This window comes from Podarcis muralis, chromosome 8 (genome assembly GCF_964188315.1).
Source record: "Podarcis muralis chromosome 8, rPodMur119.hap1.1, whole genome shotgun sequence".
Taxonomy (NCBI): domain Eukaryota; kingdom Metazoa; phylum Chordata; class Lepidosauria; order Squamata; family Lacertidae; genus Podarcis; species Podarcis muralis.
Window position 1 is genome coordinate 63,418,340 of NC_135662.1, and position 15,265 is coordinate 63,433,604.

The 15,265-nt window shown below is 40.9% G+C and overlaps 1 protein-coding gene across 1 annotated transcript in view; it reads right to left on the reverse strand.

Annotated features, from left to right (window-relative positions):
• Window positions 1–15,265, reverse strand: part of BMP6 (bone morphogenetic protein 6) — an 87,605-nt gene that overhangs the window by 17,133 nt on the left and 55,207 nt on the right. The window contains exon 2 of the mRNA XM_077933299.1: window positions 6,880–7,072. Within this exon, the coding sequence (XP_077789425.1) occupies window positions 6,880–7,072 (193 nt within the window). The remainder of the gene's footprint in view (window positions 1–6,879; window positions 7,073–15,265) is intronic.

Genomic DNA, 15,265 nt, shown 5'->3' on the forward strand with positions numbered 1-15,265 from the left:
AGCCGCTTCTGGCAAACCAGAGCAGCGCACGGAAACACCGTTTACCTTCCTGCCAGAGCGGTACCTATTTATCTACTCTTGCACTTCGACGTGCTTTTGAACTGCTAGGTTGGCAGGAGCAGGGACTGAGCAACGGGAGCTCACCCTGTCGCGGGGATTCGAACCGCCGACCTTCTGATCGGCAACTCCTAGGCTCTGTGGTTTAACCCACAGCGCCATCTGCATCCCCTTAATACCGTTAATCAGCATTAAATATAATAAATATAATTATAGTTAATATGTGGTGCACTAGAGTAAAGGAATATCAACAGTGGAGTACCACCCCTTTCTTCTATAATTACTTCTGCAATAACCTATACACAAGCACCAGGCCGCCTTTAATAAACAGTTCCCTTGCAAAAAGAGCAAGACAAACACTACCCATTGAGATGGAGTATCTCCCTTTGATCATCATCTCATGCCACAGACTTGTGGTTTTTAATAGACTACTTGTTTGGACAGTGTAGGAGGATTTGAGGGGGGGGGAAGGGTTGAGGAGGGGTGAGTTAACAGGATATTTATCTTTGAAAAAAATAATCAAGCCCAAGGCTTTATATATTTGATCAGCCACAAAGCTTCAGTCCTGTGCTTCTGACCTGACACCTCAAGGGGGTAAAGAAAATTTCAAAGTTTCTTTCTATATTATGTAAACAACCGTTTTCTAAAAATAAATTCCATTTACTTTCCTCTCACTTTAAAGGCCTCCTTCCAAATGAATTACCTCGTTTCCAGAGAGATCTAACATTCAGCTGCCATCATTACCACAAACTCAACACTTTTTTTTAATCTTCTAGTCACAGGGATACTAGCTTCTTGACAATCATGTCTGGAAAATCTACTACAAACCTTTGCATTTGATAATGAACCAGATATGACTTTGGAGAAAGAGAGAGAGAGAGAGATGGAGCCCCATTTTGGCTGTCTGTCAAGGCAGACCCGGGATCTGCCAGGCTATGGTCACTTCCAAGGAGAGGAGATACCAAAGGCCAACATACTTCCCTTATAATTTGCTACAGATCCTAGTAACTGTTCCAAGTTTCAACCCTTGGTGGCTTGAGAGGGACCATACTTTTGTCTGTAGCCTCACATTCCTACGGTGGTCAGCAGCTTACAGGTGGATCTGTTGTCCCTTAAGGCAAGGATTTGCAGGGTGAATGAGATCTTGAACAGCTGGTGACTGGATTCCCTAGATGAGCCATTCACACAGGTGATCTATATTACTGTTTTCAAAATTTCAGCCCAACCACAGGCCAGTCTTGAGGCTTCTGCGTTGTTGCTCTTTCACATTAGGCAGATGGAGTGTGTAGACTCCATCTGCCTAATTTGGATCAGTGCCTCTCTAGTTGATAAGAGCCAGAGATGCAATATCTTTTGCTTTCCCTCCTCCTAGTCATTCTGCCAAACTTCCTTCTACATCTCCAGATTCCTGCATTTTCTATGTGAAACAATTTACACTACCTAATGGCAGGGTTACTATTTGCAGATGCTTCAGAAAACATGGTAGCTCATCCTTTGGACTCTTTTACGACTGGTGCTTCTAAGTCTGCATTGACCTTATATCCTTGTGAATGTATACTCTTGCACAACTTCCCGCTAAGTTCACTGGGCTGTCACAGGTGTGTTTCCTTTCCTAGCAATTTTACCTTTAATTATTGGCAAATTCAAACAGATTTTTGATGTGGTGCTGACAAGATTTAGGCACAAGAAGCTGGAAGTTAGCCTTTAATAGTGCTGTGCTCTTCTTTACTAGATTGTTTTCATAATAATAATAATAAAAGTTGGCTTTCCCCGGTCACTCTGGGCAGCTTCCAGAAGAATATAAAAACAGAATACAACATCAAACATTAAAAACTTCCCGATATAGGGCTGCCTTCAGATGTCTTCTAAAAGTTGTGTTGTTCTTTATCTCCTTGACATCTGATGGGAGGGCGTTCCACAGGGAGCATGTTACCACCAAGAAGTAATTATATTACAGTTTAATTATTTTTAAACTATTTTCTCTTATACGTTATAAATATAACAACATTGTAATTTGATACAGTCTTACACATCCTCCAAACTACTCACAACTTGCTGTATCATGGAAAAACTTCCAATATGAGCTTGGCAGGTGTTTGATAAGCCATTATCTGCGCTTACACTGGTGCATTTTCAACAGTCTTCAGGCAAGAAAGAATTTTTTTAAAAAACTATATTATTTCAACAAATTCCTGTGCCCTAATGATTTAAGAACTGTCATTAAATCAGGGAAGAAATAACTCATGGGGAAAGAGGTAAGAGAATGTTGTGGTTTCAACTTAGATGGTTCCTCTTGAAATAAGGTCAAATGTTACCATCATTTTCTTTTACTAGGGTTATTGCCTTCACAAACAATTGAAGAAAAGCTGTGTAATTTTCTCCAAGGGATGCTAAGGTTGGCCAGAAACCTGACCTACCTTACAAGAATATCATTAATCTTTCCATTATGTTTTGTTAACAATGCCAGCGGTTTTCGTAATGATAAAATGTGGTCTGCAATGATGATGTGATTTAAAACCACTACCACAACTTTCCCCCTGTATTATTATTATTATTTTTAAGAGCCCTAAAAGATAGAAAAGGAAGCTTCATTCTGACTATTCATTAAGACTTTTAAAACCCTCCTTTTTAAAAAAAGAAAAGATGTGCCTAAATTACATTAGGCTGAATGACTTTTATAATACTGTAACAATTCCACAAGCACCATTTCTACTTTTGTGTTACCTTAAATGGTAGCAATAAAATAATGTTCCCCTAAGACACCTTGCTAATTTAAGAAGTACTTTGGGCATGCATTTAAATGACGATACATTCAAAAGTTATATTCAAGTAATTCAAACAATGCAGCAGTTCGTTAAGGTAATGGGTTAGATCAACATTTTGCCCAACTCCATCTGTTTTTGGACTACAATTCCTATTAACCCTGACCACTAGGTCCTGCTAGCTAGGGATGATGGGAGTTGTAGTCCAAAAACAGCTGGAGACCAAAGTTTGGGAAACGCTGGATTAGATGACCTTATCTATTTGCCACTTCCCCATTAGGCAATTCTATCTCTGCAAAATCATTACAAGTCAAGGTTTTGCCTGACAAGCCCCAATCTATATGCAAAATTTAATCTTTTTTATGATACCTCATAAAATAAATTAAGTATCAAGTACCAATGTGATAAATAAGTAAATACAATTCAAGGGTTCCTGACTCTTGGCCATCTCTACAACATGGCAGAGAAGGGTTTGGCAAAAGAGGTCTTTTTTTTTTTTTAATGTTCCCCAACTTAAATTTTCCTTTGTGTGTAACAAACTGGACACATTAGGGAAGTGGCCGTGCTACACATGTTCTCTGATGTACTGCTTTGCTACATGCAGGTCATTGTTTATGTGGGAAGATCTGTAGTCTGAATTAGTAAAATCCAGGATTCTACTACCGAAGTCTCCAAAAACTATCGTATGGTTTTAGGTTCAATTCACGCTCACAGCCTCTAATTTTTAAAACTATTGTGAGGCCTGACATAAACAGTCTGGGATTTACCATGTCAATGCTGTATTGACTTTGCCCTCAAACTAAACAAACAAACCCAACTCAAAAGTGCTCATCCTACTTCCAAGCGGACAACAGAGCAATCTCTCTTTGCTTCAGCTTCACGAACTCTATAGATTCATAGTTATTGAAAACCATCTCATCAAATGTTAAGGAACATGACATATTTGCTCACATCATTAGTCTCAAAGAAAAGAATGAGAAGTCTGCAGTTTAAGTAAAAGGCAGCTGTTCACTTTTGGCTTATATGGAACATTTTCTGGAACTCGGTGTCTTAGAAACTGTTGCTGGCTTGTGTTCTTTTTTTCTTTTCTTTTCTTTTAAGTAATTTTGTCCTTCCCTCCACTCTTGAGCCTTAAAAGACTGTTCCCAATAGGAAAGCAATATATTCCAAATGAATCATCAACACAAAAGAAGCAAAAAATTAAGAAAAACATGTTAGCTACAACTTGTGCAGAAGTTCTCATTTTAAATTAGCAGATGGGGCAGGGAGAATGATAAAGAGATAATAAGGGGACAGAATTGTTCCAAGCAAATTTGGGTCCAAATTATTCAAAGAAGCTACAGTGAATTTTTTTAATTTTTATTTTTTTTAAACCATGCTTATGAGATCGTGTATGGATTCATACTTTGGGCTTTCTTGGATATGGTTGCTACTACTGCATGGCCCAAGAACATGTCCCTAGGGTGTGATTCTGGCACCACTGAAGTGAATGGCAAGTCTCCCACTGGCTTCAGAAGAGCCAAGGCTTCTTCCCTGGTGATTGCTGGAGTGTTTGTATGAGATCTAAAATGCAGCCACAATGAGACCAATGCACAGCACACATTTGAGATCAAACCAACCTGAGTTTATGCATTTGGTCACAATGCCTATTTTAAAGCCTGACAGTTTCACAGAGCTTGCAGTTTGTGGAATTTTCATGAAATAATCTCAGAGTTAGCCCAGCAGGTGTTTAATACCATATACATACAGTGGTGCCTCGCAAGACGAAATTAATTCATTCCGCGAGTTTTTTCGTCTTGCAATTTTTTTCGTCTTGCGAAGCACGGTTTCGGAAAAGTTTTTGAAAAGCTTCAAAAATCACCAAAGTCTTCAAAAACCTCAAAAAAGGCTACCACACCGCGTTCTATGACTTGCTCCTCGAAGTCAAGTCGCAACTGTATTAACGGTGTTAAAAAAAGGAAACAAACTTGCAAGACGTTTCCGTCTTGCGAAGCAAGCCCATAGGGAAAATCGTCTTGTGAAGCAACTCAAAAAACCCTTTCGTCTTGCGAGTTGTTTGTCTTGCGAGGCATTCGTCTTGCGAGGTACGACTGTATATACAGGGCAATCTTTGTTTTGCACGGGGGTTCCAACCTCCACGAGCGTCCACAGAGCACACGTAAGCCCAGACCAGCCCCTTTTCGTGACATTCTGGGGCTATTTCCCACAGGTTCAGTGCTGTGCATGTGTGTGCGGCTGTGTGCCATTCAGATGCTCCTAAACTGGGAATTGCCTGTATATTAAATAGTGTTGCAATGATGCTTGGAATATCTACACACAGACGACTCCGTTTGGCACAACTTGCAGATGGGCTTTCATGCCTTCTTAGCTAGCCAAAATGGAAGGGTCCATGGAAGAAAGTGTCAAATTATCCAGTAATCAGAAGAGATCAGACGCACACCAGTTAGAATGCAATTCTGTTACAAAGCGCGACTGAAAGTTTTTCATGAATTGGAGGGTTTTTTTGTATATAGGGAACCCATAAAAACACAAGGGCATTTCCCCCCTCCATCATACCCTTTCTATACCTATAATTAGATATTACACAAACACACACACACACCACAATATACATGAACTCGGCACTCTTTCCTCCATATGCAAGCAGACTAGCTTCCTCACAACTCGACACACGCAGCTTGACACATCTCATCTGCAAGTCCTCCTTCATATTCAGCCCTGTTCAGCCCTTTAACTTACAAAATCTCATTTGTTCACTTTATCAGTACCACCATACATAAGCATATTCATGGTATAATCTAAAGCAATGCAATTGTCCAAGAATGCTACATAGATTCTTATAATGGCAGTTCTAATTTAGTTAGAAGTACACAAAACTTTGCTTTCCAAATACCTGGCTTGCTCAGTCTTTATTTTAGGCACCACAGTGCAGCTCCCTGAGCAACTTTCTTCATGCAGTTGTGTTAATGTTGTTCATATCCAATCATTGCTATTGAAATACAAATCATAGATATCAGCTATGGAACAGCTTCCCTCCAGAGACTCACTGAAATCCCAGCTGGAACCTATTTCAGAAGCCCCCTAAAACCTCCTTATCTGGGCTGACTCTGAGTGAATGATGGGCTTTGGATTTTTAGCCAGGAGGAGTTTGGAATTTTAGGGTGGTGCTTTTAATTACCTTTATTTAGCCAGGTCCAACCTATTGGGATGGAACATATTAAACAGTACAATCTCTCATGCAACAAAAAATAATATTTAGAATATACTGGACCCCATTACGTTTGTTTAAAAAAGGGGCTATCTAAGGTACGGAGATGTTGGAGATGCAACAGGGATAATGCTTCTCTGTCCTATATTGAAAGATTTATGGCAGAAGGTAACCGAAACCATCAACAGAACTGTATGGAACCACCTTACATTTATAGAGCAAAATATCCTCTTGAATTATATACCCAGCACATGGAACCTTACAAAAGGACAATATGACTGGACTCTCTGTGCCCTTACCACAGCAAAAAGACTGATACTGATGAATTGGAAAAATAAAAATGCGTCTCCCTTCTACGATTGGATTAAAGACTTATACCAACTCGCAACATATGAACAACTTGCACATAAACGCAGACTTGCCATGGACAAATTAAATGGTATTTGGAATCCATTGTTACAAATACTGTAATAGGTTAAGATCTGGTGAAGAACAACAACCTTGTAAAATATACAATTTTGGGTTTCCCCCCTCCCCTCTTTGTTTTTCCTTCTACATGGTTTTGTTTCACTCTTTCTCTTTTTTGTTTGCGTTTCGCCATGTTTGGTGCACATATAGTTATGTGCTTTTTGAACTTTCAATAAAGATGTTACAAAAAAAGAGAACCATATTAAACAGTACAATCCTATATACGTCTACTCTGAAGCCAGTCCAAATAAGTTAAATGGGACTTATTTTCCCAGCCAACTTAAGTGTATCCAGTAAATGATTCCTGCCAACAAAAGGGGTGGAAATTAAGTCACAGTCTCCCTCCCTCCAGGTTTTACAGTTTTAGCACTGAAAGGCACAAACCTGTTCTGATGTTCTTTCAATACTTGATAGATGCTAATCAGAAAGGTTTGGTTTTTAAAGCCTCCGAAAACACAATCCTTGTAGATTCGGAACTCGGCAGCGGTAACAGCCTCTCCTTCTGGAATCCGAGACAAATTAAACTTGAATTCCTTGTGGTGTCGCTGGTAAGGTGTGAACTCCTTGTCATATTCAACTGTTTAAAACAAACAAGACAATTCAATTCAACTGTGATTTCTCCACATCCCCCACTTCTCACTCTATTTTGTTTCAAAAAGTGCCCCAGAAAATGTTCAGGCTTCAAGTATTTCAAATTAAAAAGCAACTGAAATTTCACAAGACAGCCTGTATGGAATTGAAGCAAGTGAGATCTTTCATTCACCCATTCAGGGGCGTCTTACCCATAGAGGCTGGTGCCAGGGCGCCAAGTTCTGGAGGGCGCCAGGGAAGAGGCAGAGGCTGGATGCGGCACCTCCCGGCATCAGCTTGACAGCCTCGTCCGCCTCCACCATGCCGTGCCAAAGCAGCGCCACGCCCAGAGCCTCCGTCTGCCATGGCCACCACCTGTCCCATCAAACCAGCTCTCAGGACCAAATAAGCTATATTTCTGTATATTCAATGGCTCTTTAGACCTAAATTTTCACAGCAAACCATGTGTAGCCTCTTCCAGCACCTCCAAGCAGCTTCACAATATTACAGGAAGAAAAAGAAAGAGACCAAGCTCCGAGTACATCTCATAATCCCATAAGCACTCCTCATTTTTGCCGTTGTTTTTGTGACACTTCTTATGCACAGGCTCTTCAGGATTTCCCCAGAATTATCCTAGAAAAGCCACACATGAACAGGGTGGGATGTACTGTACTTTAAGGTGTCCACATTCAGAAATTGGAGAGAACGGGCTGGGATGGATTTGTCCATCCCTAGTTGGAAGTACTCCACTGCAGTCACTCAAATACTTAAAACTAATCCTGCCAATCATACTTCATTGCTTATCATATCAGGCAATTATTTACCAGGGAAAGCCAAAATCTAAGGCAATGCATCTTACTGAGCTTGGCTACAACACAGCACAAGATACCTTAAACCAAGGAGGTAAACTCAATATTATTCTGGGTTTTGCTTTATGTCACCCACCATAATGCACTTATAAATTTCATGTTCTCTTCCATTTTCAAACTATTCTCTACAACAAAACACGTTTCAGAAAGCTGACACTGGCTGCAACCCCATACCAATAAACACGTGTACAGTGGTGCCTCGCAAGACGAAATTAATCCGTTCCGCAAGTCTCTTCGTCTTGCGGTTTTTTCGTCTTGCGAAGCACGGCTATTAGCGGCTTAGCAGCTTAGCGGCTATTAACGGCTTAGCGGCTTTAAGAAAAAGGAAACAAACTCGCAAGAACTCGCAAGACGTTTCGTCTTGCGAAGCAAGCCCATAGGAAAATTCGTCTTGCGGAACGAGTCAAAAAACGGAAAACCCTTTTGTCTAGCGAGTTTTTTGTCTTGCGAGGCATTCGTCTTGCGGGGCACCACTGTACAGTGGTGCAGTTCCCTATGCACTTCTTTCTGTCTAAATACTTTGTTTTGCAAATTTTCTTCTTATTAAAAGATCCGGCTTCTTAGAAACCTTGGCAGACTTGGACAGGCAAAACCCCTTTCTGTTCATTTCCAGGACATAACCAGCTTGCACTGTTCTCATGTTACACTGCAATAAGTGACCTTATTATTGAAAGAACAGACAGTGTGTGCAAAAATGAAAAGCAGCCATGTTAAGGAGAGGGTCCTTTCTCATTGTACCTTCCAGTCTTTCCCCACCAACCTGCAATGTGACTTGGTTCAGGCTGGTCTGAGTGCTAGCTTATGAAAACCAGTACTAAGCTATAACCAAATGTATCTGTGTACACCTCCTAATTTTACAAACCAATGGCATGTAGGGAGGGATGAGGCAATCAAGCAGTGTGGGGCTACGCTTTTCTCAAACATGCTTGGCCAACGTTTTCCTAATGCAGAAGAACATGACGGTGTTCAGTGGCTGCTTCTATTAATAAATATGACAAATTATTTCTCAAATTTCCATGATTTCAAAGAATCCCTGACACTTGCCTCCAACTGCTGCTGCTATATATACATCTCTCTTTTCTTTGGTATGCCACCTTTCCATAGTGAACACCTTCCAGGTGTTGTTGGGCTACAACTCCCATCACCCCTGACTGGGAACTGTAGTTCAACATCTGGAGGGCGCCATATTGGCTACTCCTTATCTAGCAGCACTTTGATCAGTGGCTAATAACTTTAACATCTACCTGTTGTAATAGCTGATATACACTAATAGGTGTTTCTAGCTAAGCAGACGTCCATTACAGATATAACCAGCTAAGAGCTTGTGAGTGGACCACAGATTCACATGCTCCCTGTACTTATCAGGGTCTACTGGGAACAAGTTCTTGCCCCGCGTCTTAAGACAGGCTTATGCCACTACTTGAATTAATAACAATCAAGACTAGAATACCCATGTTGGCCTGAGCTAGAAGTGCTGGAATCCATTTTATTGTTGCCTTCTGTGACAGGGCTCCTATGTCTCTTACAGCCGTACAATAAGCTGAATACAACCACAGCTTTTAACGGTATGGAAATCCAATGCTGGTCAAAGCCACACATGTCAAATTTCCGCCGGCCAGTTATCTTGCAGAGCGGGGGAGAGGGGAATGGCAACCCTAATTAGTTAGTACACACCAATGTATCTTTGGTAACAACAACAAAAACGGTGCAATATATAAATGTTATTTCTCCACCTGCCACTTTCCTTCTGGAAATAGTGCTTAGAATTGATTTAATGTTGCAGGTGACAATGAATTATCAATTCAGTTGATGACAACAGATACAAATTCAGTGATTCTGCCATGTAGTTTACAATGCACAGTAACATCACTGGGAGATTCTACTCCCCGTTCCTGATGATGAGTAGAAAAGCAGGAGGTAATGGTAATTCCAGATCAGCAAATCTGAGATAAATGGTTATGAACCTGAACGTTGCAGGGCAAGCTCTGACCATCTGCACAGAGGGTTTGGTTTTTTTAAAACCCAGTTTCTAAATTCTAGCTCTACACATACGGTTTTAAAATTAATATCCCCTGATGGTTTAGAACATACTTGGAATGCCTCTGTCCATCTGATAAAGAGATTGGATGCTGCAGTTCAGTTGCAGATAGTCTTACTCTTAAAATATGTAGCTTCCATTTCTGCATGAAAACTTGCTGTAATTTTAAACAGGAGGGTGCAAAAGTCAGGGAAACAATACACTGGGAATTAACCAACAATCCTGGGGGGGGGGGGAAGCTAGTGAAAAAGATTGTTCCAGTGGGAGGGGACAGCAACTGAAATATGAATAAACAAGATCTGAAGAGTCAAAAGAGTTGGCTTAATTCTGACACAGTAGTACAGATGGATAGACCAGCTTAACAAAATATGAGACAGAGGCAAAATCAGTTGTGCACTGAGACCCCGAAACCACACTCTCGTCAGTGAATGAGATATAAGGACACGGATATTAGGTTAATGTTATTGGGCAAATTTTGGCCACAACTTTATTGATTACAGAATGTAAGCGGTATTGGCTTAGGCTTGCACCTCTGTTTAAATGGGGCCTGGCCACACCTCCCCAGCCAGTGAATTGGCTGGCTGGGTGATGGCATGGCTGGGAGCCTCTGGGTGACGATGGAATCTGTCCCCCACCCCCGGAGGAGAGTTGGTGGCCACATGGTCCATCGCAACCCCTCCTCACTGTTAAGTGGAGAGGATCTCTTGCCAAGTCATGCCAGGCCTTACAGACACTGAATTCTACCCCCACCCCCATATTTCTATTCAGAACTCAGAAGACTAAACTCAAAAGCTTTTGCATAGGGTATGGATTTGAATAATATCAGTATGCAAAATTAACTGGAGAATGTCAGGTTAGCTTACTGGTGCAGCTAAGCCAGGGCTGGCCCATCCATGAAGCACAGCTTCTGGATTCCAACAAGATCATACAAGAGCCCCATGACATCGCACGAGAGTCCCGCAAGATCCCACGACATCTCACCGGAACCTGGAACCTGCAGCAGCAAAACCCCAGTAAGCGGGGCTTCAGTGGGGCTTGCAATGGGGGGAGAGTGGAGGGCGGCGGATAGTGCAGGGCAGCACCTTTTGTCTTGGGCAGCAAAAAGGGATGGGCCACCCCTGAGCTAAGCTACTTGCAGGCGGGACTGCCCAGAAACCATATTCACGTAGCTCTGAACAAATACCATAGCAATACAGTAAAGGACACTTGGAACCTTGCGGTAAGAACAAATCATTCATAAGCAAAGCTCTACTAAACCAGACCTAGGGGTTCACCTAGACAGCATCTTAAAAAGCAGAGACATCACCTTGCCAACAAAGGCCTGTATAGTTAAAGCTATGGTTTTCCCAGTAGTGATGTATGGAAGTGAGAGCTGGACCATAAAGAAGCCTGATCGCCAAAGAATTGATGCTTTTGAATTATGGTGCTGGAGGAGACTCTTGAGAGTCCCATGGACTGCAAGAAGATCAAACCTATCCATTCTTAAGGAAATCAGCCCTGCGTGCTCACTGGAAGGACAGATCCTGAAGCTGAGGCTCCAATACTTTGGCCACCTCATGAGAAGAGAAGACTCCCTGGAAAAGACCCTGATGTTGGGAAAGATGGAGGGCAGAAGGAGAAGGGACGACAGAGGACGAGATGGTTGGACAGTGTTCTCGAAGCTACTAACATGAATTTGACCCAATTGTGGGAGGCAGCGGAAGACAGGAGAGCCTGGCGTGCTCTGGTCCATGGGGTCACGAAGAGTCGGACACAACTAAATGACTAAACAACAACAAAGGCGTTCACCAAGTCCAGTTTCTAACAATGGTCAGTCAGAAGTTTCCCAGGAAAGTTAAGAGCATGTTGGTTGGTTTGATTTTGCTAAGCGAAATGCAATATATTTGTAAAACCTTATTGATGTAGAGCAGATCCATGGCTTTAATACATTATGAAAAGGTCTCTATAAAAAAAAGGCACTGAGTGCCCACAGTCAGGATTCAACACATGTATCAGCAAACATTTCATAGCTAACACTGCAGGAAACGAACTTATTACAAAATGGAATTTATGTCAACACCAGTCACTGTTAGAAGCATCAGTCCTGAAATGCTCTGGAAACATTCGAAAGATGCTTTTGCTGCTGGAGGACAGTGATAATCTACTCTTGGAAAAAGTTCGCTGTATCGTAATTGCACTCTCCCAGAGCATGTTAATATGAAAAGCCCCTCAGGACTGTAAATAATACAAGGCATATCACATTACAAATGTTTCCTATTCAGGCACAAAACACTTATTCTGTAATTTCATACTCACATTTATATTAACAAGATTTGAAATGGAGAACAAAAATTTGAAGCCTCCAACGAGTAGGTGTATAAACAAACAGCCATTTCTGAGCCATTCCAAATCCTTGTGGTTTTTAAATACCCAAGGAAAAATTAGCAGAACAAACTAGTCTAGACCACAGATTTTTTGGCTATTTTATGCTACTTTAATATAATCAAAAAGAATGAACTTCAAGCTTTGATTTAAAAAACAAAACAAAAAACAACTATATCCATGGAGGTCTGCCTATGCTTTTAAAAAGGAATTTGGAGAAGAAAATGTGCTTTCCAGTCGTCACCGCTGGGTAAAATCATTTGATTTTCAACATGTCAGCATTCTTCCATTTCTATTCTACTTCTTTGGTCTAGCCTTTCTATCCTAAAATAGTTCATTAGGTTATATTACATAAACTCGCTCTGTTTCTCAAGTTCCAAGGGTATTTAGCATTTTAAAAAGAAGGGGGGAAAGATACTACAAAGTGGAAAATAAGTTGTTCAACTGGCAGGAAAACAGCTACTTACAAGCAAATTAACTATCCCCAACTACTACATGACTGCTCAGTTAAAAGTAATCTGTTATGGTTCAGACTTTGCCAAACCTCTGGAGGTACAGCGTTCCAGTGATCAAAAGCTGTGAGCCAAAAAATGTTCTTGATACCTTAAACATTCGGTACAATTAAGTGGCAGGCTCTTCTGAAAAGATTGTGATGGGATGTACATAACAGAGCACTGATATCCATGCTCCTTAGTGCTTCCATGCATTTTGAAGTATTTAAAAAACAAGGAAGGCCTCCAGCGAGAGAATGCTTAAGGAATCAGAATGCTATAAATATTCCATTATACGTGGAATTCTAATGAGATACCACCTGTCACCAGGGCGAATTGCCACCCTGATAACAATCTGCATGGCATGAATAGAGGGAGGTCTTTTCTCATACCTGTATGTCATTGCATGATTTCACAACCCTCCAAAATATGCTATCAGTTATGAACTATACATTGTTAAGAGATAATAGCACAATGAACTCATTTGTGATACTGAGTCTACCAAAGAGGAGAACAAGTCAGCTTCTGAACTTGGGTTTCACCTTCTGGGTTGTGGGAAATGGTGCTGAACAAAATAGCTGACATTTTTAAAGAATCCCTGCGTGGAGGCCTTTCCCTATATATGAGAGTTATAGAGAACAGATATGAAAGAAATAAAGGAGATTTCAGCCTGAAATCCAACTCTGGACAGAAGTCGCCTCCAGACTGTCAGCAGTTTGCAGGAGGGATACCCAAGCAAACTAGAAATTCAGAATCCCACCATTAAAGCGCTCTGTCACCAGAGCACAACAAATTCAGAGTCAGGAAAATGATGGGGAAACACACAGAAAAGTGTGGAACAAACAAAAGGATTAGCAAGAAGACATATAAAGACTGTGAAGGCAAATCAGCATGAATGCACATTGTAAGATAAACTCCCTGCAGACAAACTCATTGAATACCAGGGGCAATCCAATCTCTGTGTAAAGCACTTTACAAGTAAATGCTTGATAATCAGGTCATCAGGAGCAGCTCAAAGCTTGAGGCTTCCAGTTCTGCTCTGCCTTAATGGAGGCAGTCCCCACGACAGTGGAAGATCGTTGACGAAGGAAAAACAAGGATGATTGAGTGTAAATCATCCTTGCAAATTCCCCCCAGGGACGGGGTGGTGGTGGGAGAACAGGCTTCATCCACAGTTTGTCTCTGTACCTGACTCTCACTCCAGCATGGAATACGGGGACAGGGTGCAGGGAGGTGCTGAGTGCAAATGCACTTTGCCTGCCAAAAACCCTCCAACGCCGCCATTAAGAAGCAGAGGTTCTCCCGTTAATTAGAGCTTAATTGGACTAAAGTACAGGCACGTGCTAGAAGAGATGAAATCACAAACCATGGAACAAACCAACTGCAAGGACTTTAAGGTTTGAATTTGAGATAAGACTGCATTTGGTGCAAAAGACGGTTTCTTTATTTAAAGTTCTACTCTCTACATTTATGATTCGGCAACCCTCCTCTGAATGTTAGTTCAAATTATATTCGTACAAGTGAGGATGGAAGAAATTGGATTATAAATATGGAATATAACATCAAATGGAACTGTGTGTGTAAAAAAAAAAGGAAAAAGGGAGGGAAGCTCTATTTTGCGAAAGGTTTACAATGGAAACTTAGAGCTGAGTCTTCCCCATCCTTTATTATCTATGAAGTGAACTGAATAATGCTAAGAGGACTTGGAATTTAATTGGAAGGATAATTGGCCATATATCTTAGGCTGGAAGGAAGGATTAAAGAAGTTTGGGAGCTGCCAAAGAACTAACAAGGTTCTTTATTGAGTCATCTGCAGTTCGACAGACCACTCTTCTTCCCAGGCTGAGAGGAAAAATGGTGACAGCAGTTTATTTACTGGGAGAGAGCGACTTTTGCAGCTGTTGTTAAAGTTATCGGTGCAAAACAACGAAGCACAGGACGGAGCAATGGATAAATTTATGGAAACAATGGGATATCAGCACCACCCAAGGCATGGTGGATAATAGCAACAATCGGGGAAAAGAAAGACCTCTTACAAGAACAGGAAGAAACTCCATGGGCAGAATAATTGCCACACACAGGAAGAACAAGGATATAGTTTGAGTTCCTCACTTGAAGTTTTATGAATCATTTAATGTGTCAACACGAATAGAAGTTATTAATATTGTAGTTGTTGTTAAAGGGATTATTATTATGATCGGAATGTAATTGAAACTAGTAAGATTCTGGAATGCAGAAATAAAGAAAATCAGGGGGCCACTTAACTAAATTATATAATTCAGTATTTGAATGACTGGTATTAACAACTGTATTTATAAATTGGCATTGTTATAATGAGGCTATTAGTGGACCGTAATTGAAAACTAATAATAAATTATTATAAAAATAAAAAAGGAGTAGCTCAAAGCTTCATGTAAGCAGGGGCTTCTCTCCCAACCCCA